Source organism: Erythrolamprus reginae, chromosome 1, assembly GCF_031021105.1.
Source record: "Erythrolamprus reginae isolate rEryReg1 chromosome 1, rEryReg1.hap1, whole genome shotgun sequence".
Taxonomy (NCBI): domain Eukaryota; kingdom Metazoa; phylum Chordata; class Lepidosauria; order Squamata; family Dipsadidae; genus Erythrolamprus; species Erythrolamprus reginae.
This window is the reverse complement of record NC_091950.1, coordinates 312,029,871-312,054,956: the sequence shown is the minus strand read 5'-3', so window position 1 is coordinate 312,054,956 and position 25,086 is coordinate 312,029,871. Positions and strand designations below refer to the sequence as shown.

The 25,086-nt window shown below is 40.3% G+C and overlaps 1 protein-coding gene across 2 annotated transcripts; it reads left to right on the top strand.

Annotated features, from left to right (window-relative positions):
* Positions 1-2,705: 2,705 nt before the first annotated feature.
* On the top strand, positions 2,706-23,850 carry LOC139157125 (pantetheinase-like). 2 transcript variants are annotated; one of them, XM_070733540.1, is made up of 8 exons: positions 2,706-2,767; positions 9,522-9,754; positions 9,835-9,965; positions 15,299-15,491; positions 16,335-16,626; positions 19,620-19,987; positions 21,432-21,602; positions 22,859-23,850. In XM_070733540.1, exons 2-8 carry the CDS (start codon positions 9,539-9,541, stop codon positions 23,009-23,011), a joined length of 1,524 nt encoding a protein of 507 aa, XP_070589641.1. In that variant the 5' UTR covers positions 2,706-2,767; positions 9,522-9,538; the 3' UTR covers positions 23,012-23,850. The 2 variants fall into 2 exon arrangements, with proteins under 2 accessions (XP_070589641.1, XP_070589640.1); XM_070733539.1 differs by lacking the exon at positions 2,706-2,767 and having other exon boundaries at positions 9,444-9,754.
* The last annotated feature ends 1,236 nt before the right edge of the window (positions 23,851-25,086 follow it).

The following is a 25,086-nucleotide window of genomic DNA, read 5'->3' as shown; positions in this document are numbered from 1 at the left end:
TCATTGAAAGTGATTATATTTCATTTTTAAGCTACCTGGTAAATTTATATGTTGAGAAATCTTGTGGCTTTTATATGTAAATGCCACTCACAGGTATATTTAAATACTTTCTGGTACTTATTCCCAAGTCTAACACCTGGCAGCTCCAAATCTCAACCAGCAAATGATCTGTCCTCCACATCGACAAAAAGAATTAGAACTTCAAATATAAACTGAACAAACAAAATCTTGCAGAAAACCCCACCTCAGTAAAAGACCTTGGAATACTAATATCAAATGACCTAAGTTCCAAAGCCCACTGCAACAACATCGCCAAAAAGGCTTAAAGTGTAGTCAACTTAATCCTACGCAGCTTTTGCTCCGACAATCTCACACTACTTACCAGAGCCTACAAAACTTTTGCTAGACCCATTTGAACGCAGCTCATCTGTTTGGAACCCATACCCCATCTCGGACATTAAGACCATCGAAAATGTCCAAAAAGCCCTTCATTCCTCGAAACAGAATACCCTATGAATCAAGACTTACAATCCTGGATCTTGAAACCTTAGAACTACGACTCCTCAAACACGATCTAAGTATTGCCCACAAGATTATATGCTACAACGCCCTGCCTGTCAAAGACTACTTCAGCTTCAACCACAACAACACAAGAGCACGCAACAGATTCAAGCTTAATATTAACCGCTCCAAACTTGACTGTAAATAATATGACTTTAGCAATCAAATTGTTGAAGCGTGAAACTCACTACCAGACTCCAAAGTATCATCCCCTAACCCCCAACACTTTACCTTTAGACTATCTACAGTTGACCTCACCGGGTCCCTAAGAGGTCAGTAAGGGGCGTACATAAGTGCACCAGAGTGCCTTCTGACCCCTGTCCTATAGTCTCTCCTATATCTTCTCTTCTATCTTTTCTATCCCGTATATCTCTTCTATCTTTTCTGCTATTCTCTCTAGTTATATTTTACTCCTATATTTTATCTTCTATTCTTTCTTTAATACATTCTACTCGAATATATATATATGTAACCTTCATTGTGTATTATTGTGTATTGGACAAAACAAATAAATACAATAAATAAATAAACCTCCCTCAAGTGCTTAGGAGCCAATGAACTGAAGCACCTGTGAGCTTGGGTTGTTAGGCTCAAGGATGTCTAACAATATATGACACCCTAACAACTGATCCCAAGATTGCCATTGTCAAAATCTGTTCTTCTGCTTTAAACAATTCAGCATCCCAGACATTGGTCCTATGCTGTGACTCTCCTCTTTGACTCCATTCATAGCATCAACCATCCCAGGAAGATATCAATATTTTACTTGCTATGGGTAAATCATTATTGCATAGTGGGCCAATTCTTAAACCAACATCAGTTCTTAAATAGTTTTCACACGTCAGATGTCCAAATGCCAGCTCTATGTTGGTTGAGGCAGGCAGGATTCCCTTGGCTACCATTTGTTGGGGGACAAGGGAAAAAGAGGGTTTTGCCCTCCCTTTCTGTTCAAGATCCCCATGGACAATTGGTGAGCCACTGTGTGACACAGAATGCTGGACTCAATGGGCTTTGGCCCGATTCAGCATGGCTCTTCTCATGTTCTTATGTTTTTCAGTTAATCACTTTTCCCCATAATAAATGTTGTGGTTGGCTCTGGCCCAGCTTCTGCCCCAAGGAATGTGGAGGTAGATGCAGGGGAAACATCAACATGTCATATCCCTGTTTTATTGCCGACAGAGTCAGGTAGTGAAGTTTCATCGGAAGAAGAAGATGGTGGGGGTGATTTGGAAGAGGGGGGCTTGGCAGATAGCCCAGGAAGCCAATCTCCATTATCTTCGGTAGATACGGATGAGGAATTGCTAGACCCAGGCATGCGCAGAGTTATGCATAGAAGAGAACAATTGAAGAAATATTACAGGTGATAGAGAATCCACCTGTAGTTGGGTGGGGTTCACGTAATTATAGCAGCTGTTAAATTGGCAGCGTGCAGGCTGAGCAGTGTGGAGATTATCTGATCGTAGTTGTTGGGAGTCACGGAGTTTGAGAAAAGAAATCCTTGTAAGTTTTTGCCACGTCTGGAACAAACAGTATTTGTGCCAAACTGCACAGTACTGGTTTATTGCTAATTTATTGCTTGCCTTGTTATTGGACTGTAATCCATTACTGCCTTTTTTATACAAGAAATCCCTTTGAATTCTAAAAGGGAGTTTTACTTCTCTTTTGTTGAGATAAAAAACATTTACTGGACTTCTACTGAGTGTGTGTGTCTGTTTTGAGCCAATTTCCTTTTCTTCGGAGGCTTGTACTAGAAGCAGGAAGAACAATAAATGAATTAAAACATCTCCCAATGTCTAGTTATTAAGAAATCTGTTTCCAGAGGGGCAATTTTAAAATACAATAATTTGTATTTTGTTGTTTTTCCATTCTAACTTAGCAGTTGGCACTTCCTTATATTCATCTACAATACATATGTACTGTATGTATATAGTTGCCCAACTGCTCTCTTTCTATGCCAGATTGAAATTATAAGCAACTTTGTTTCTCCCTGAAAAGAAACAGACAAAAGTCTGAGAGGTCTAATCAGTATACAACAGCTTGTGTTAGGTGTCTAATAGTATTAGGAAAGCAATGGACGACCCAATAAAAACCAATATTTACCTTCCAGGCATTCATCCAGGCACCTCTCTGGACAGCCTCTGGTCTTTTGGAATGAGGAAATAGAAGCAGAAATTGCAAAAGAAGCAGAAGTTGCAAAAGAAAGCTGGTGAGTGGAACAAGTTTGAATGTTATCGGCTTTTTGTTTTGCTCTTTGTTTTATTTCTAATTGAGACAACTTATTCCATTGTAAATTTTTCTTTAGAAATATTCCCGCTTGCCTAGATAAGAGAGAGGCAAACTGAGGCAATAGAATTAATTTGGGGAGACTATACTTGACTTTAATGGGAATAGTTGTGGCTATCATATTGGGCCATAAATAGCTTTTGAGAAGGATCATTTGTAACCTTGGTCATTAAGTAACCCAGTTGAGGACTGCATTGTAATCTAGATCAGTGTTTCCCAACCTTGGCAACTTGAAGATATCTGGACTTCAACTCCTAGAATTCTGGGAGTTGAAGTCCAAATATCTTCAAGTTGCCAAGTTTGGGAAACACTGATCTAGAGAGCCTAGATTTCAACCTATATCAGTGATAACAAACCTATGGCACGTGAGCCATAGGTGGCATGTGGAGTCATATTGGAGGGCATGCGAGGTATGACGCTATGTCAGTTCCATGCACATGAATGGGCTAGCCAACTGATTTTCAACCTTAGGGAAAGCTGTTTCATCCTCCAGAGTCTTCAGGGAAGCTTCCTTGAAGCCCCAGAGTGTGAAAAATAACCCAACAGGCAAACTGGAAGTTTTGAAAAACAGACTTCCGGTTTGCCTGCTGTGCTGTTTTTCACCCTCCAGAGGCTTCAGGGAAGCTTCCTGGAACTCCGGAGTGTGAAAAAGAACACAACAGACAAACCGGAAATCCCTTTTTTCCAGTTTGTCTTTTTTAACTGATCCAGGCTTCAGCGAAGCCTGTGCGCATACGTAGGGGGCAGAGTAGGTGGGATGTGCATGAATGTGGGGGGGAGAAGGAATGGGTTTGGGCACATGCCCAAGTGCTAGCATATGCACACACACCCTTTTGGCATGTGAACAAAAAAAAAAGTTCTCCAGCACTTGTCTATATATTTAATATTGGAATATTTATAGAAAAGATTGTACAATATTCCTTTTTTTCTTAAAGAGGAAGCAGAGTAAGAGCACAACACTATGTCTGTTTGCTCAGATTGACTCCAACCATACGGATTCAAATGTTTGTTTCTTCCTTTGAGTCATTGGAATCAAAACACAGAAATACTGTTGTGTTAAGTTTGCAAGTTGTTAGAATAAAGGTGATCGCTGATTGGAGCAGGCGTGACCAATGAGAAGCCCGCTAGTGCAACCAATGGGAAGCCAAGGCACGACCAATAAGGAATCGCCGGGTGCAACCAATAGGAAACCCCGGCGCGAAGTCTTGAAACATTGTCACCAATCTCAGTGCTGGTAATAAAGTATATAAGGTGCGGTTTTGGCCGCTTGTTTTAAGTCACTACCTGCCTGCGAGCTAGTCACTTTAAATGTTCCTGATTATTAAATAAAAGAGCTGTTACCCTCTTCATCGGCCTGCAGCCTCTGATTTAACAGTGGCGACGAGGGCTTCTAGCCTTCACATTGCAGAGATGGCTTTAGCAATGCCGCACGCTTTGCCTTTCTTCAACCCCGACGAGGATACTTGGACAGCGCACATGTCCAAATTTCGCATCTTCCTCCAAGCAAGCAATGTAGACGACGCATCGGAGAATAGAAAATGAGTTATATTCCTCCATTATTGCGGTCCAGTGATCTACAACCTAGCCACCACGCTCGCAGATGAAGAATCCATCAAGAGCATCTCCTGGACGGCTCTACAAGAAAAGCTCGCAAACCATTTCCAGCCAACGACTCCTGCTTGCATCAGCCAAAACAAGTTCTCCCAGTTGAAGCAGGCTGAAGGCGAGTCGATCAATGACTTTGTCACCCGACTACGAGCCTTACTGGTAAAATGCAAATACAAAGACCCAGAGGAACAACTAATCGACTGTCTAATCTTCAGTATGAGCAATTTAAATCTACAAAAGAAATACCTCATCGACGAGGACGCCTCCTTGCAAGACATCATAAAAGCTGTTAAAGCTGCGGAAGTCTCCGATGCATCTGCCGCCGAACTCAAACGATCAGAACCAACAGTCAACATGGTAGCCGAAAACAACCCTACAACCACCGAAGACACCACTGCACAGCTTCCTGACCCAGCAACAGAAGAGAACTACTGTCTTCAGATTCGCCGCCCACCGCAATACAACAGCCCACGGCGACCCTTTCCTCCATGCTTCGGTTGCAACGGCTCACACGTCCGATCCAGATGCCCATTCAAGGATGCCCTCTGCCGTTGTTGCCATAGAAAAGGTCACATCGCTGAGGTTTGCCGAGCACCTTCACCAGGGGATTTTGCCCAACCCTGGCAGCTCCAACCAGCGGCATCCGGAAATTTCAACGCTCCCTATAACCGCGGGAACTTCAAACAAACTACCGGTTTCCGCCCAGGATTCCGCAAAGGTAATTCCCCATTCCCCATTAACTATAACTCGTCACCAACGCAGGGGAAACTTTTTACCTCACTTTTGATTAACAATCAACTCTGCAAAATGGAGATTGACACGGGATCCCGTCACTCTATAATGCCATGGCATATAGTTCACCTATACTTGCCACATGTTCAAAGGGAACAATTAAATCCTTGGACTTCCGGACTTTCAGACTTTCAGGGAAATGCTATTCCTGTATTGGGGTCTATCAATGTACCTGTATGTTGTAAAGGGTTTAAGGGAATGTTGCCGCTAATTGTTGTAGATGGCCCTAGACACACTTTGTTGGGGCTAGATTGGTTCCAGCCACTTGGCATGGGCATCACGTGAATTCACTCTATTACTAACCCAAATGTACCCCCGATGGATATAATGAGGGAATTTGCTGATGTATTTGAACCAGGTCTGGGCACATACAAGGGCACCCCAATCTCATTTAATCTTGACCCCACGGTAGCCCCAATTTGTCTCAAACCCTGGAGGGTACCCTTACCACTGCTTCCAAAAGTCGACCAACAATTAGACAAATTAATTGCCCAAGGAATCCTAGTACCAATAGATCATGCTAAATGGGAGACCCCAATCATCCTTCCTTTAAAACCAGATGGCTCAGTCCGTATGTGTGCTGACTACAAAGCAACGATTAACAGAGCTTTGCAACACAAATACCGGTAGTGCAACATTTATTGCACACATTAGGAAATGGCTCCATTTTTGCCAAGATCGATTTAGCCCAGGCTTACCAACAATTACCTATCTCAGAGGAAACAGCGGAAATTCAAACAATAGTCACCCATCGAGGGGCATTTAAATGCACTCGACTACAATTCGGAGTTGCAATCGCCCCCGGCATCTTTCAAAGCCTGATGGAGCGCCTATTAAACAAAATCCCCGGAGTGGTGCCATATTTTGACAACGTGCTTATTTCTGCAATGTCAGCCTCCCAATTATGGGAAAGAATCCGACAAGTGTTAACAAAATTCCAGGAAACGGGTCTCTGCATAAAACCAGATAAATGCTCGTGGGCAGTCCCCAGTGTTGAATTTCTAGGGTACTCTGTAGACAAAAAAGGCATCCATCCAACAGAAGAGAAAGTCCTAGCAATAAAAAATGCCCCTGTCCCGACAAACAAGGCTGAACTGCAATCATTCCTGGGCTTACTAAACTTCTATTCCATATTTCTCAAACAGAAAGCCACAGTAGCGGAGCCTCTCCATCGTCTGCTTAAACAAGGCACAGTCTGGACATGGGGACCCACCGAACACAATGCCTTTCAAACCATTAAAAAACTATTATCATCTGACAGTGTTCTTGTACAGTATAATATTACTATGCCTGTAACCTTAACATGCAACGCGTCCCCCTTCGGGATAGGAGCCGTCCTTAGTCATACATTTCCAGGTGGCACCAATGCTCCCATTGCATTTTATTCAAAAACCCTGGCTCCAGCAGAAAGAAACTACTCCCAATTGGACAAAGAGGCGCTAGCATTGGTTGCAGGTGTTAAAAAATTCCATGGGTATTTGTTCGGCCACTCATTTACCATAAACCCCTATTGGGAATTCTAGCGGGAGATAGACAGACCCCCACATTCCTCTCCCTGAGGATGACCCATTGGACAATTTTCTTAGCGGCTTACAATTATGTCCTCAAGCACAGGGGAGGGAAGGAAATTGGCCATGCGGATGCCCTGAGCAGATGCCCCCAGGCAGACTTGGTAAAGGACCCAGCCCCAGCCTTGGATGTATTACTGATTGAAATGCAGGAAAACCCGATAATAACCACAGACGAAATAGCCAGAGAGACAAATGTAGACCCTGTGTTGTCCTGAGTCAAACAATGGGTTCTAAAGGGGTGGCCAGAAGAAATACCAAAAGAAACTTGTCAGGCATTCAAAAATAGACAAATGGAATTGAGTGTGTTAAGGGATTGCATACTGTGGGGTGACCGGGTAATAGTCCCGAAACAACTACAAAAGAAAGCATTAAAATTGCTACATCAAGGTCATCCAGGCATGGTAAGAATGAAAAGCCTGGCTAGGAGCCATCTATGGTGGCCGGGGTTGGATCAGGAAATAGAAACATGGGTAGCCACTTGTAATCCGTGCCAACAAACTCGCCCAGACCCATCCAAGACCAAGCCTACAGAGTGGGAAACGCCAAAGGGGCCGTGGTCTCACATCCATATAGACTTTGCAGGACCACTAGTGGGCCAATCCTTCCTAATCATAGTGAACGCGTACTCAAAATGGCTGGAGGTTGTTTTAATGACCTCAACTACAATGGCAGCTACAATAAAGGCACTCTGGAAAATCTTCGCAACACATGGACTGCCAGACGTCCTGATCTCCGACAATGGCCCACAACTGACTTCCAGACAAATGGAAGTCTTCCTAGCCAAACGGGGGATCCGCCACGCATTAACATCACCCCATTTTGCGGCTACTAACGGCCGGGTTGAACACATGGTGAGGTTCACTAAAGAAGCCCTTCACCGATCGACCCCCGGAGACTGGCAACAGCAACTGGACAAGTTCCTGACGGCCCAACACATTACCCCTTTGGCCAGCACTAAGAAAAGTCCAGCAGAGCTTCTTATGGGAAGAAAACTCTGTTCCCAGCTGGACAGACTCCACCCGGAGTACACCAAAGAGAAAGACAAACCAATGGGGGAGCCCAAAAGGACTTTTAAAACGGGCAACCCAGTGTATGCCAAAGACTTTGACTCCAACCTCCACTGGAGGGAGGGGACCATAGAACATAGGACAGGTCCCAAATCCTATACAATCTTCCTCCACAATGGGAGGATTTGGCGAAGACACATTGACCAAATCAGAAAGCGACATCCCGGAGAGTTACCCCAAAATAACAGTAACATTCTCCCCACAGATTACACTACAAGAAACCAGCAGGAACAAGCATTCTACTCACCGCAACATTTTTTTAAATTTTTTTTTATTATTAAAATATAAACATATACATCATATATACAACGTATGGTACATTGCAAAGCATATCACATACAATACGTGAACAAGGGAAAAAAATAGAAAAAGAAAAAACAAACAAACAAAAACAAAACAGATAACAGTAGTGGCGAATAAGCAGGGGAGTTGTATTGAAAACGAAAATTAAACCAAATTATATTTGCTCATTACCATGTTTCGAATAGTTTATCCAGAGTGTTAAATGCCAGCATTGAAATAAACATAATGTTGAGAAGTTAACAAATAATAGTAAAGTTACATATTTAAATACATATAAAGTCTCATGCTATAATATTAGATAATAGATTACTTTATACCAGATTTGTAGCAGTTCAAATTTGTTTTTAATATTACAATCTTAAAGCCTATTGGTCTCGCTTTTGCTTCCTAGCCATTTATAGAAAGGGTCCCAACAATTATTGAACGTAGCCAGCGGTTCATTTCTAACTAGTAGAGTCAGTTTCGACATTTCTGCGCAGTACATTATTTTTCTAATTATTACTTCATTTGGAGGTAGCTCTTCATTCTTCCACCACTGCGCATAGGTTAGTCTTGCTGCCGTAGTTAAGTGAATGATTAAGTGTGCTTGGGGTTTAGCTACATCTTCAGGCATCCAGCGAGGGCTGTCCTGGAACCCTGGCGGCCGGCGTTGGTGAGGCAGCATCGATGTCCATAGTCCAAGGCAACCTTTACCCAGAGGGAGCCACACAGGAGGCAGCCGACCAGGAGGACAACTCCCAGCAAACTGAACTGCTCAGGTCTGGGCAAGCAACCAAGCCACCAATCAGGTTACAGGATTACGTAACCTACCTAAATGACGGACAGTCATGTCGACCTTTGGGGGGAGGGGTGTTATATTTGCAAGTTGTTAGAATAAAGGTGATCGCTGATTGGAGCAGGCGTGACCAATGAGAAGCCCGCTAGCGCGACCAATGGGAAGCCAAGGCATGAACAATAAGGAATCGCCAGGTGCAACCAATAGGAAGTCCCGGGGCGAAGTCTTGAAACATTGTCACCAATCCCAGCGCTGGTAATAAAGTATATAAGGTGCGGTTTTGGCCGCTTGTTTTAAGTCACTACCTGCCTGCGAGCTGGTCACTTTAAATGTTCCTGATTATTAAATAAAAGAGTTTTTACCCTCTTCATTGGCCTCCAGCCTCTGATTTAACATGTTGGAAGCATAAAAAGTTCAAAGTGCACCAAACAGTTATTGATTTCAAGAAACCCTATCAGAGCTCAACAGCTGAAAGTACATTATCGAGGGTCATCTGATTAGATATAGGAACTTTCCAAACACTCTGTCTTCACTTTTCAATCTTGTTTTCTCTCTCCCCAGGTTATAAGGACGTGGCAATGGCCTCCTCTTCATCTTTACAGCATGCTTTTATTTTTCTACTCCTGGGCAGCCTCGGGATTTTAGCCCTCGACAAATATACCGCAGCAGTATATGAACATGCAGTCATACAGCCAAAATCCACAGTGAAGCCTGTTTCCTCTGAAGAGGCCTTAAAATTGATGAACCAAAACATAGACATCTTAGAAGATGCCATCCAAAAAGCAGCAAAGCAGGTACTACTAGCTAATATGCATTTGTTGGTAAAATGGTTGTCCTGCAATGGAAGGAGCTTTACCTTTATTTCTTTTGACAGGGAGCACATATCATTGTGACCCCAGAAGATGGCATATATGGATTTTTCTTCACCAGAGAGACCATTTATCCTTACCTTGAGGACATCCCAGATCCACAGGTCAACTGGATTCCGTGTACTGATCCTGAAAGGTATCTTGTGCTTTACTTTTGTGTAGTCTCAGTTTAAAGGTATTTGAACATGGTAGCCTTCTCTTAGGTTTGTGTTTTAGTATTACAATGTTCACCCTGAATTGGGCAATGTGTCTTGAAGGAAGAAATGACAGTTCCATTGTTGCATGCCATTTAGAAATCCATTAGACCTCACCTGTTACCATCTGTATATACCGGTATCCTCCAGATAAGTTGAGCTATAGTGTTCATCGACCCTGACCAGCATGGCCATATGTTTCTTTCTTTCTTTCTTTCTTTCTTGCTTTCTATCTATCTATCTATCTATCTATCTATCTATCTATCTATCTATCTTTCTTTCTTTCTTTCTTTCTTTCTATATATCACCTATCTATCTATTTGACTTCTATGCTGCCCAGTCCCGAAGGACTCAGGGCAGCTTACAACAATAATAAAAATACAATATAAATAGATACAAAATGATGCAAAGAAGTCGAACTTTATCTAAAACTAAAACCCCATTAAAAAATTATTTTAAAAGGCAGTCACAATCATAAACATGTACGCCATTCATAGAGTTGGCCATCAAGGATGTAAATTTATGGCCCCCAGACCTGCCGACAAAGCCAGGTCTTCGTGGCCTTACGAAAGGCCGGCAGGGTGGGAGCAGTACGGACATCGGGTGGAACTTGTTTCCATAGAGCCGGGACAACCACAGATACTTGTTTGTTTGTTTCTCACACTTTTTTTTATCAGCCGTTGCCCTCAGAGAGGGGTTCTAGGATACAATTTAACCTATAAAATGAAGAATTAAAAATAATAATATTATTTTAAAAACAATATATAAAACAATTACAAATTACAAAAAATTGGAGAATATGCCATTATCTGTCAGATACAGAGATTGAGATGGATTTAATCTAAGATGAAATAATTGTCAGCAATACAATAATTAGGGCCTGAGTACATATTTATAGCAAATTTTCTCCATAGTGCTCAGTCAATGCATCAAATCTCTGCTTCTGTTTTATAACCACTCAAAGAATAGGATGAAAAATGATATCTGCTTCAAAAGTCCCCAAAACATTTGCAACAGAATGCAAATTTGAATTTAACCCTGCTGTTCTGTTCGGGTCGTATGTGACCCGAAGCCAAGTTTGAGTCCCTGTAAAAAAATTTCCCTGCATATCTGAAACTTGAAATTTCATGACTTTTCATCATTTCAGGGGTTCTCTCTATGAGAATTTTTTTGGGGGGGTGGGGGGCTTAGTTTTTGCTGAGCAAAAAAAGTTCCTAATGTTATGTTCGGGTCACATACGACCCGGACAGAAAACACTTCATTTGAAGTGCTTATGTTTGGTCAATTTGAAAACTTTTTTCACTTGGAAAGTAGTCTGAACATTTCTGCACACAATGATATGAAAATTGAAATGAAAAAATTAATCCTTATTGGTTTATTTTGCACATAAATGTGCCGCCCCCCCCGTTTTTGTGATTTTTTTTCAATTTATGGATAGTTTTGCTTGCAAAATCCATTCTATTTTACTGGAGTTGGTGTGGGATTGGTAGCTTGAACATTTCTGAATATAAGAAAAATATAAAGGAACTGAAAAAAATGATTCTTACTGGTTTTTTAACATCAGAAATAAGGCCTCCCCCCCCCCTCGGCTGCTTGCAATCATTTTCACTTTTTATTTTTTTATGCTCCAAATCCGAAATATTCTTTAAAATCTTAGGCATTCATTTACTCAATTTAACAATGCTGGTCATCAAAAAATATTTTTGGGGTGGTGGCTAATTGTTTTCTGGGCAAAAAAAAATCATAACTTAAAATCTGTTTCTGTTCGTATATGACAGGACCAAAAATATTTTTTTTAGGTACTTGAATTTAATCTTTTTGAAAACTTTTTCAACTGGAAAACTAGTTTGAACATTTATGAACATAATGATATGAAAATTGAACTGGAAAAATTGAGACTTATATTTTTATTTTGATCAAAAAGCCCCTCCCCCCATCCTTTCTGAATTTCGTGTCAATTTATATTTTTTAAGGCTACAAATCCCTAAGGAATTTTCCCCCAAAAGGTTTGATATACTAAATTGAACATTTCTGAACATGAGAAAAATATAAATGAACTGGAAAAAATGGTTCTTATTGGTTTATTTTTGCCACAAAAGGGCCACCCCCCCCGGCCTTGCTGTGTGCCATTATTGTCACTGTTTATACATATTTGTCTATAAATATTTGGAATATCCTTTTGAAAATAAACCACATTGTAGCCAGATAACTAATTTTATGAAAGAAATCCATTTTACTAAAAAAAAGTATGTAAGTTTGAAATTAACAGCATAATTTTTATATAAATTGAAATAAATTTATATGCAAAATAAACCAATATGCATCAATTTTTCCAGTTCAATTTTCATATCATTATGTTCAGAAATGTTCAAGCTACAAATCCCACACCAACTTTAGCAAAATAGAATGCATTCTGCTAGCAAAACTATCCATAAAGTAAAGACTATTTCACAAAAACGGGGGGAGGCACATTTATGTGCAAAATAAACCAATAAGGATTAATTTTTTCAGTTCAATTTTCATATCATTGTGTGCAGTAATGTTCAAGCTACCAATCCCACACCAACTTTAGTAAAATAGAATGCATTTTGCAAGCAAAACTATCCATAAATTGAAAAAAAATCACAAAAACGGGGGGGGCGGCACATTTATGTGCAAAATAAACCAATAAGGATTAATTTTTTCATTTCAATTTTCATATCATTGTGTGCAGAAATGTTCAGACTACTTTCCAAGTGAAAAAAGTTTTCAAATTGACCAAACATAAGCACTTCAAATGAAGTGTTTTCTGTCCGGGTCGTATGTGACCCGAACATATCACTAGGAACTTTTTTCGAACAGCATACAAGGGTTAAGCCAGCATTAGATATGCCAAGCTATGCATATGCATCCATTGCAGTAATTCATTCCCATTTTTAAGTGTGTTATTCTCATAGTTAACTCTGCTTGCTAAGGTGTTCAGTTGAAGAGTTTTAGCTACACTTGAAATGCTTAACTTTTCAAGTGTAGCTAAAGACAGTTAACTGCTTCCATGAAACTCGGTATGACTCGCAAAGAAATTTTTTCCTTCAAAACTTGCTGCTCCTAAGAAAAGCACAAGCAACGCATTGGCAGAACCAGCTACATCTAGTTTCTTACCCATCCTAATCTCTTGCAGACACCTTAAGAAACCAGGCATTTTTGTCTGCATTTTGCCCCTCACTTAGCAACTAGGTATTTGTCATTTTTAACACCCCTGCTACATTTTAATGCCTTGATCAAAAACACATTTTGGCACAAGAAAAAGGCAGCATTTGGCAACCCAACATAATTTGGCAAAAAAAGGAAGTCTGGAGGACAGAATCCCATTTAACAGAGAAAAGCAAAGCAAAAGCAATCCCCCCTGGAGGTGTGTGTGTGTCTCTTTAAAGTCAGAATTTTTTAACAATGACATTATTTTTGATTACCAAGTGTTTATCATACCCATTTCTTATAAAAGCCACCAAGACCATCATTTTTAAGATTTTAGCCCTTTTAGAATGGTTTTAAATTAATTATCTATATTAATTGGATTTAGACGTGTTATTGTATATTGTTTTTTATTGATGTGTTGTGAGCTGCCCCGAGTCCATGGAGAGGGGCAGCATGCAAGTCAATTAAATAAATGAATAAATAAACAAACAAACAAACAAACAAATAAATAAATAACTTATGAAATGCATAGAACACATTTGCAAGAGTTTGTCTTTTTTATTAAGAAAAAGTCTGGGAGGAGGAGGAGGAAACAGAGAGAGAGTGAGTAGGTAGAGGTAGATAGGTCATGATTGTTTAGATGGGGATAGATAAATTAAATAAACACAGTAACTTAGCTGGTTTTGTTTAATCTCTGCCCTTATCAGCAGTGGGTTGCTCCCAGTTCGGCCCGCTTTTAAGAAAAACCAGTGGTAGAAGGCTCCACCCACCCGCTTGGAACGTTGTGAGAGTGCGTGAACTGGTAGTAAAGGGTTTTAGAACCCACTACTGGCCCTGATGTGTGTTTAAAGTCTCATTGCTGAAAATAGCTGGTCAGGGAAGGGAGCAATTTGGAGTGGGGAAGAAACTGGAAATATTGGTTACATTATTTAAGCTATTATTTGCTTATCTGTATTTTATTAAATAAACTATAATTTGATGATTAAGGCTGCATAGATTATGATTTACAAATTACAGTTATGGATTCACACAATATCAAACAAATAACTTTATAAATTGCATGTTGTACATTTATAAACAACCTACTAAATTATATCATTGTTACTTCAACGTATCTCTCAGTAGAGTTACCAAAAGGATTCAATTCATCTTTTCCCCAGTGACCTGGTGTTCCACTGACTGAGAGCACTATATTACTTGCCGTATCTTTTCCTCTTCAGTGAAAAAAACATCTTCCTGGATCAATTTCAAATAGAAATACAGTGATACCTCGTCTTACGAACTTAATTTGTTCCGTGACCAAGTAGAAAAGTTCATAAGAAGAAGCAATTTTCCACATAGGAATCAATGTAAAAGCAAATAATGTGTGCAATCCCATCCCAAAAGACACCCCTTTTGCCGTGCGCCGCTGGGAATCCCCACCTCCGGAGTTCCGTTGCCAGCCGAAGCACCCGTTCTTGCTTTGCTGGGATTTCCCTAAGCCTCCCCTCGCTGGGAAACCCCACCTCCGGACTTCCGTTGCCAGCCAAAGTACCTGTTCTTGCATTGCTGGGATTTCCCTGAGCTTTCCCTTGCTGGGATTGAATGCAGCGAAAGCAGAAATGAAGGGAATCCCAGTGACGGGAGGCTCATGGAAATCCCAGCAATGCAAGAATGGGCGCTTTGGCTGGTAACGGATCTGGAGGCGAGGATTCCCAGCAAGGGGAGGCTCGGGGGAATCCCAGCACTTCGGCTGGCGACGGAAGTCCAGAGGCGGGGCATCCCAGCTGCGGCAGCTTGGGTTCGTAAGGTGAAAATAGTTCGGAAGAAGAGGCAAAAAAATCTTAAACACTGGGTTCGTATCATGAAAAGTTCGTACGAAGAGGCATTCGTAAGATGAGGTATCACTGTATAGCGGGAAGGAAAAATATTTCACAGCATGTAAAGCTCACCTTCTCCAATATTCTTAATTCTTTTCTTCTATTTTGTATTTTAAAAGAAATAACCTTGCTACTGATTTGTTGCCTGCTTTGGTGTCTCTTTCTGTATTACATCCTCCAACATGGAGATAAATTAGTAGAATTTAATTGTACTAATTCTTCAGTTCTGTGACCTTCACATTTAGATTTGGACCTGCTCCAGTCCAAAAAAGACTGAGCTGTTTGGCCAGGGACAATTCAATCTATGTGGTTGCCAATATGGGTGATAAGAAGAATTGTAGTTATATAGACCCAAAGTGCCCCCACGATGGCCGCTATCAATACAACACAAATGTTGTCTTTGATTCAGAGGGAAAACTGGTGGCACGATATCACAAGGTAAGGTTGCAAATTTCATACTTTATTTTTAAGAACTGCTTATTTCTTCATGAACCCCATATAAACATAAGCACATCAGCTTATACGTTAATTTTATTTAGAACACCAGAGGATGAATATGTCCACTATTCCAACTTTGAGATTTCAGAGGGATAACAAATTTCCTATAGCAAATGTGATTTAATATAACAGATATATAGGGTAGAAGAGAATTTTGGACATCTGGATAAAATGTAGTTGTAACTTGGCAGATCTTCCTTCCTTCCTTCCTTCCTTCCTTCCATTTTTCTCTCTCTTTTGCTATCTTTCTTTCTTTCCCTTTCTTTCCTTCATTCTCTCAATTCTTTCTTTTCTCTTTTTAGTTTCCTCTTTTATTACAGAAATGTAATGTAGGTAAAATAATACAAAAGTAAAAATACAATAAAAGATAAAAATAAACTTAAAAATGGAAAAGAGAAAAATAAGTAATATCCACAATCTTAACTCTTCTTATTAAATGTGTGAATACTGTAATACAGTATTGCTCTGTCTTCTCGTTTTTTATAATATAAAGATATTCCAAAATTGACTAACACACATACTGTCAGGCTGAAGCCATCATGTGGAGTTAGACATTTTATTTTTTTGAGCAGTATACATTATCATTAGGCACAGAAGTTCTGGGAAACCACACAACCAGAATAGAAGTTTTGGAATTTCCACCCCTCTTATTTTAAAATGCATTACACTTTCACCTTCAATTCAAATGACTTATAAGATGCCGTTAAGTTAGAATTACATTGTTCATATATTTATTGAAAAAAACACCTCACCTGTTCCCTAAATGTGTTATCTTTTTAATAGTTTAACCTGTTTGAAATGGAGGATCATTTTGATTTCCCTAAAGAGCCTGAACTTGTGACCTTCGATACTGCCTTTGGAAAATTTGGCGTCTTCACTTGCTTTGATATGCTCTTCCATGATCCTGCTGTAACCCTTGTAACCCAACTCTCTGTGGACACCATCCTTTACCCAACAGCGTGGTACAACTTGCTCCCACATTTAACTGCTATCGAATTCCATTCGGCTTGGGCCATGGGCATGCGTGTCAATGTTCTGGCAGCTAATACCCGTGTTCCCATCGAAAATATGACAGGTAATGTACTGGTTGAGATAAAAGTTTTGATTGGTGTTTGGTTCTATTCATCAGGCAGTTGAGAACCTCCAGCTGATTAAAAAGTCTTTTCTTTGAGAAATCCTTTAATGTCCACTTGCCAAAATTAAGATATGCTGGTGTCATCCAGGTAGACAGAATTTCATATAAGAGGGAAGGCATTGCCTCACACTTCCCAGCAGCTGATCAGGGTTGGCCCTCTCAACCAAACAATGTTGGCTGGTGGGACCGCTTGGGAGGGCCTTCTCTGTGGTGGCTCCAGCTCTCTGGAACCAGCTTCCCTCAGAGATCCGTACCACCCCCACTCTTCTGGACTTCCGGAAACCCTTAAAATCCTGGCTCTGTCGGCAGGCCTGGGGTCGTTGAACAATAGCATCTAGCTCTGACCTAGAAATGATGAATATTTTTTATTATAGGTTTTACATTGTTTTTCTAGTTTATAGTTTACATTGTTTTTCTTTGCTGTATGCCACCCAGAGTCTGACAGGAGTTGGGCAGCCTATTAAATTTAATAAATTAAATTAAACTAAAATCAGTGTAGCATACAGAGTACAATCTTATTCTTTCTTTATTGTGCCTTTACAAATAATCTCTGATTAGGTGTGTAAACAGTAATAGCCTATGAATGAAGGTGAATATATATGACCCAGGATAATGTTGCAGGATCCAATCTGGGTTGGTCAATGGGACCAGCAGTTTTGTCCTTCCAGCAAACCAAATCTCACTCAAGGACACGCACGAGAGCGAGATTTCGGTGATTTTCGACAATATTTTTGCTTCTGCACATGCACTGAAATTTTGCTGTCGCGTGAGATTTGGCTTTTGCACATTGCGCCGATAGGCATGCGGACAACTGACAGGCATGCACGCTTTCATGACAGCTTCTGAGGGCACTCCAGTAAGAGGTATGTCAAGCAGCCCATCACTGCCTAGGAGGGGAAGACTTGGCAGTAGAAACAAATAGCCAACAACTTAATAGCCAGTCATCAAACACCCCAATCAGCATCTAAAAATCCACCTACAACAGGCACCATTAAATATCACACACAGAACAGCCCAAAGCACACATTCTTGCTAGAGAGAATTTCCCTGAGGATGGGTTTCAGTATGCATCCAAAAGCTTGGAAGACAAAACTGCTGGTCCAGGGGCTGATCCTGCAGTAATAGCCATGTTTTGCTTTGTTTCTTTGCATTATTGATCATAAATAAAAATTTTCTTCAAATGTTTGTTGGAGCCTGGAACTCCACTGGTTTTTTAAGCATAAGATATTGTTATGTACGGACAGGGCCGCCATCAGGAATTTTGGGGCCCCATACAGCCTAAGTGTCTGCCCCCCCCCGCCATTTTAAAAATACTTTATTTTGCGACATACCAATTATGTATTAAATTTACCTTTCACAAAAAAAAATTAAACCCTGCCACTACAACAAGGTACACTTGTTTGACAGATTAATAATATGTTAATAACGCAGAAAATATATTCAAGTGACATCAACATATTATATACTGTACATATAAATAAATAATCAGAACCGTGCAAATACACCAAATTAACAAAATATTTTTAATTTTGCCATCAACAATATTAAAAGCAGCAATAAGATGGCACAAAGGATAAAGACAAAATACTCCTGCATCACACTAGAAAAATATTTGTTTTCACAATAATACCAATAAATAACAGGTAACCAGAAGATAAATTATACGCAATGTTTAAAACTACACGTAAACTCATTGAAAACATCTTGCGGTAGCATAATCAAAGGGGGAAAAAACAAAACAAATAGGATCACCAAATATTGCCCAATTTGCTATTAAGTTCCATAACTTAATATATTTAAGCTTTTAAATGTGCAATGTATAATGTCTCTTAACAAATAGCATGCCCGTGGCTCTAAGAACAACACCTTTTCTTTTTCTTTTTTCTTCTTTTCTGTTATCATATATATTAAACATACGGTGAGATATTACTGTGTATGCATTTAACATAATTTAGAATGTAAAATGTAAGATAACAAACTCCCACTTCAGATCTTCTCTGCCCAAGTCTCAAAATATGATGTAGTTGTTTGTTTTTCGAAAAATCCTTAGTAGCTCTACCCAGCTTCTGCTTTGCATATTCCAATCTTCCCACTTCCCACAATGCTTGCTTCTCGAATCCAGGATGGTGTTTGCTTCTCAAATCTAAAATGGCGAGACGGCTCCAAAAAACATGTCAACTCCAAAGCAACACATGTTTTCCTCACACTTAGAAGGGAACAATTTCAAAAAAAATCTAACACCATAATCAAAATGTATACCAAACTAGCTCTGATCCAAACTTCATCTTTAACAGCTATGAAGCTCTTCAGGCAGAATAGAGAAAATTAGGCATTTTTGCTGATCTGTGCTCTTGCCTGGTCCCGATTGTAACAATTTTGCAACTGAATCCAATTAGCTTCCTTAGCACTCCAACTCACCAGCACACCGCAGATGTTAACGGTCTTCTTCAATTGCCGCCCCCCCCATTTTTCAATTTGGCTGGGCCCCTGACGCCAGTACCGGTAGTACTGCCCTATCGACGGCCCTGCATACGGACGAATATGAACAACTGTCAGTGACCAGCAGCCTTCAGGGAAACCCTTAAAAGCAGTTTTCCTTAAGCCTGCCGGCCATTGACAATTGTTCATGATCCCGCCGCCTGATTAGCCAATCAGTATGCAGATCAATTGGATATATGTCCGTATATAACAGGTATATTCTTCCTATTCTATCCTTGCTCATCAGAGTAGAAAAAGGGAAATAGAAGGCCGATGGGGTGAATTCTTGTGTACATGAATATATTTTCTGGTCTTTTATCAGAGTTAAAGACAACTTTGGGGTGGTGGTGTTTCTCTAAAATATATTTGGGGGGGCAGGTTAGAAGAAATAATGTATACCGTATGTCTTGCAAAGACATGATTAGAAAAATGGCTTTTATTCTTGTCATTTTTAGGCAGTGGTATCTACACACCATCTGGATCGAAAGCCTATCATTATAATGCAGAATCGATGAATGGGCAACTTTTGGTTGCAGAAATCTATTCCCATCCTTCTCGTTTTCCCACTCCTCTTCCTACTGTTAGCTGGAGTTCGTATGCCACAACTGTTGAAGGGTTTCACGAGGATCCTTTCCCTGGATTTATTTTCCGTGAAAACTTCACCTTCTGTCGTCTTGAAAAAAAAGCTGGCAATCTTACAGTGTGCCAGAAAAGTCTTTGCTGCCATTTAAGCTACAGGATGACACAACAACAAGAAGATGAGCTTTACGTGCTAGGGGCATTTGAGGGTATTCAAGAGATTCGAAAACAATATTACTTACAGGTATTCTTTTATTTATGGGTGGAAATGCTAGACAGAAAGATGAAAGACTAGATGCATACTAAATCTGCAGGTTGTTGTCTAGAGAAACGGCAGTACTTTATTCTCATTATCTTGCTTGGAATAAATAACTAGTTTAAATATTCGATCACTTTGTGACTGTGTGATGCACTTGATGAATGAATGTCTCTATTAAGAGGAATAAAAGTAAATCCTCTATTTCTTACTCCTGGATGACAGAGGGAACTGTTCCATACACAGAGTTCTGGAAACTTTACCATGCCTTGTAGGAAGCTGACACTGACTGCTATATGAATAGGACCAATATTTAGTTTCATCCTTTAATTATCTGGATTCTAATTAATGAGCCATATATCCATTGATGACTGGTAGTTAATCAAGCAAGAATACATTGCAAGGATATATTTGGATAATGGTCACTGGAAGTATTGATAAGGAGTCAATAAACTATAAATATTTGGATAGAGGGCAAGGACCCACCCAATGCTATTAGCGCAGATTTAAGCATTTGTATTGCACAGAATGCTGGCCGACCTATACACTACATTTGCTGGCTCACTGGAGCCTACCAAATCTATGGAACCAGAAGTTGTGCTTGAGATGATAGGCTGTTTCTCCCAAGCTGAGGTCCACCATAAATTTGGGATTTTGTAATGAAATAAATATGCAACCATCTAGGAACAGGCCTTTCCAGAGGTGGCTACAGTGATGTTATTCCTCTTTGGAACAGATTTTTCTCAATTAGCTTTGACTATTCCTTCATCTCACTTTACCTCCCCTTCCTTCTATGCCAGTAATGACGAACCTTTTTGGCACTGAATGACCAAACTGGAGCATGCATGCATGTGCCTGCGCTGGAGTGCCGAAAACCCCCAAACCAGCCAGCTGGTGTGTTTTGCAGGCCATTTTCAGGCCTTTTTCCAATGCTCCAGTGCTTGTAAACATCAGCGGACGATGGCACACATGGTGGCTGAAAAATCCTTTTTGGGTGGGAGTAGCAATGAAAACAAGCCTGCAAGCCGTGAAGAATTGGGAAGATCATTAGCATCTAGTTGGGGCTTGGGGGGAAGCTTCAAAAAAGCTACATTTGGAGTCTAAGATTCACCCAAATTTCCAGCCTCTTTTAGTGGGGGAAAGATGCATCTTATACTCTGAAAATTATGGTATATAGCTGCAAGCCCTTGATTACCGTGACACCAGGAACTCCTTGTGTGCTAAGTTGAAGTTGTGCTTTTATCTGCTAGTTCCGGAATCAACAATCAGTAGGGCTTCTTCCCCCAGCCACCAACATTCTCATGAGTGTGTTCCACAAATGTTCCTTGCTATGGAGGAAATTAAAACACTGGTTTGCAGTTTCTTTTCTGATAGTAGCAATTTGGCTCCTCCATAGTGAGTATGTCTTCAGGTGTTTTTCTTCTCCTTCCAGGTCTGCACATTGCTGAAGTGCGGAAATAGGAACCCTGAGAGCTGCGGTCAGGCAACCACAACTGCAGAATCCTATTTTGACTTCTATTCTCTCAGTGGCACATTTGGCACAAACTACGTCTTCCCAGAGGTTTTACTCAGTGGGATTCGTTTGGCCCCTGGATTGTTTCGGGTAAGGTGACATTTTTTTAAAAAAAATTACGATTTTATTCAATGTGTTGAAATCTAACATACAAGTGAAAAGGAAAGTATTGGGGGAAATGGGGGAGAGAAAGGAGGGAAGAAAAAAATGTGGGATGAAGGGGAAAAGAAGAAGAAAAGCATTGTCTTCTGACTCTATTTATCACAGTAGAATAGCATCATAACATGACAATCTCGACCTCTCACATTTATGTTGATGGAGATTGTCAGTCATCCAGGTCATGGTTGTCCCAAAGGTACTTTTTCAAGAGACAACTGGACTTTCTAGTTTTTCTTCGAAGATGTTTCGCTTCTTGTCCAAAACTTTTCTTCAGCTCTGACCCACCATCCAGATAGAGCTGAAGAAGCTTCTTGGATGAGAAGTGAAACATCTTCAAAGAAAAAAACAGTAAGTCCAGTTGCCTCTTGAAAATGTTGCCAAAATAAGATCCATCAGATAGACCTTAAAATAAGATCCATCAGATAGACTTTAAAATCCCATGGCTAACTGTGGCTTCTCTACATTTATTGAATTCCGGAATGGGAAACTTGTAGATATTAGAAGTTGCTTCATTAAATCTCCCAGCAGCCATAATCCACATGTCCGCTGAGTATGGTCCTGTGACTATTTCTCCATCTTGATTCACTTCAGTAATATCTACACCGGGAGTGTAAAACTCAATTTCATTGAGGGACGCATGAGGGTTGTGTTTGACTTTGGGGTGCTGGGGAGAGGCATAGTCAGGGTGGACATGCCCATTTTTCGGCTGGGATGGCGTTCCGCAGCCTTCTGACAGCAAAAATGGAGCACAGGGTGGTCACTTTCAGCTGCTCCCCATGAGTTGTTGTTGTTGGTGTTGTTATTATTATTATTACTAATAATATTAATATTAATATTATTAATATCCGAGGACTCTGCTTTTACTGGCAGAGGCCCCATGGGCCAGTCCTTCACTGTTTCAAGGGCTGCCCCATGGGCCAGATCTAAGCATCCCGTGGGCTGGATCTGGCCCACACACCTTGAGTTTGATACTCCTGATCTATACTGATTAGCAGTGGCTCTCATAGTTGGGAGTCTTTCCCACCCTTATTCAAATATGAGGGTTGTCACTCTGGGATCTTCTCTATACTATATCATAAAAACTACGTCTCCTCTTAATCTGCTCCTTTAAAAATGCCTTAATTCAGGAAATAATGTATACCTTATTTATCTAACTATATTACTGAAATTCTTTCATTCATTCCTAGGTTTTGGAAGATGGACAACTAATCAGTCAGAACGATATCCCTCAGGCCGTTTTAACTGTGACACTTTTTGGAAGATGGTATGACAAGGATCCTCCATCTACACACATTCACAATGCACCCACAGTTCCCAATGAGATTAATTCCAATGTTTAACAAATTTGATAGTTTTACTATTACATATTTCCACACTTCGAGTTGTCGAACATGGAACTCATTACCAGACTTAATAGTGTCAACCCCTAACCCCCAACATTTCTCCCTTAGACGATCCACAATTGACCTCTCCAGGTTCTTAAGAGGTCAGTAAGGGGCGTACATAAGTGCACTAGTGTGCCTTTCGTCCCCTCTCCAATTGTCTTTCCTTTCTCTCATATATCATATCTATTTTCTTCCTTTCATATATCTTCTCCTCTATTTTATATTTTTCTTTATATATATTACCTCATGTCTATTCTCTTCTATATGTATTGTGTATTGGACAAAATAAATAAATAAATAAATAAATAAATACTTTTACAGTTATCATTTAGCAATGGATAACTCAACTGAATAGCTGTGCGTTGATAATGAATGTATTGATGATATGTTTAATGCTGGCTGACAAATCCTAAAGAATACAATCTCTTGAACTTTGTCCTAAAAAAGATATAGCAATGTAATAGTTACAGATTAGGCTCTTTGTCCAAAGTTCTTTGAAGAAAAATAGCTTGATATATGGATCATCTCCAGGTAGAGCTGCCCTCCACCTATTAGAGCAGATATTTGAAGACACTTTAAAATACAACATATGTTATAGTTAAGATCCAGCTTGTGCAACTCAACATCATCTCTTAATTCCTCATCTCAAGTAAAAACCCAGAAATGACCCAATCTGCACCCCATTTGTTCTGGAGATTATTTAGCAAAAATCAGTCCTCTAATCAGAAGGAACCAGAAAACTAGGCTCAAGGGTTTTTTGTAATCAAGAATGAATAAAACTCAAACTTCTATAATACTGTTTGTTTGTCATTAATTTTCAACTAGAAAGCCAGCTGGGTTGAATTGGTGAGCCCGTCTGAGATTGTAATATGAATTATGCCAACTTTTTGATCACATAGTTAACTGTAGCCTTCACTCCACCCATTGTCAGGTGGTCTTTATTTGAGGCTATTTTAAAAATAAGATGGACATTGAAGCTGAGCTAGGGTAACGCCTTGTGTGCCAGCAGATATGGCTCCGCATACCATCTTTAGCACCCGTGCCATAGGTTTGGCATCACTGTAATTGGGCTAATTTCTGAGTAGCACATTAATGATTCTATTAAACAGCTTGCTATACAAGTGGATATCTCATTGCAATGGGGCTTGCCTTCCTACAACAGTGATTTTCTTCCACACCCACCTCCAGATTCAAAGGAATCCATTCTACTGGTTGATACTATACTATTGGTAGACTGAAATTGCCGGGTACATTTTTCTGTCTGTAGAATTGAATCATAAAACCTGCTCAATTCTACAGCACTGTATGAAAGGAGACAAACTGGTTATATGTAAATCCCTGTCTGCAAACTGATTTTAAAATGGCTATTTTTAGAAACATCAGTGCAGGTGTTGAGCAAAACCATTGCCTGCTTTACCAATGAAATCCCAATTTACTGTATTTTTCAGTCTGTCAGATGCTCCAGACCATAAGACTCACCTGTCTTTTGGGGAAGAAATAAAGAAAAAAAATCTACCTCTGCCTCCCAACATCCATTGGTATTCATCTGCCTAGGGCTTTTGAAGCAAACAGCAAACAGCCTGGTCAGCTTCAGCATATTAATGCAGCCTGATTTAGTACAAGTAGTTGATTGGTGGTTGGATTGGCCTCCTGGAAGACCACCAATCAGCTGTTTCTGGCTGCGGGGATCACCGCAGACCATTGCCACAGTCGACGCTTCTGCGCATCCCATTTTTGGCCTCTGCACATCCAGCTTTTGGCTTCTGTGCATCCCGTTTTTGGCCTGTTCCAGGTGGCGGCACCAATCTCCGCCACCTGGAACGAGCCAAAAATGGGATGCACGGAAGTAAAAAATAAGGTGTGCGGAGATCAAAATGGGAAACGCAGAGGCAGTGACCGCTGAAGAGTGGGAGCTGGCAGGTGGGCAGGACATTTCCACTCACTTTTTTTGGGAGGGGGGTGCGTCTTATAGTGTTAAAAATACAGTAGATATTAAAAATTGTAAGCCAATAAACGGAAGGTTGAAGATT

Coding starts and splice junctions, on each gene's coding strand:
- LOC139157125 (XM_070733540.1), top strand. CDS start 9,539: ATGGCCTCCTCTTCATCTTTACAGCATGCTTTTATTTTTCTACTCCTG. Junction 9,755..9,834: donor TCCAAAAAGCAGCAAAGCAG/GTACTACTAGCT, acceptor TTCTTTTGACAG/GGAGCACATATCATTGTGAC. Junction 19,988..21,431: donor GAAAACAATATTACTTACAG/GTATTCTTTTAT, acceptor TTCTCCTTCCAG/GTCTGCACATTGCTGAAGTG.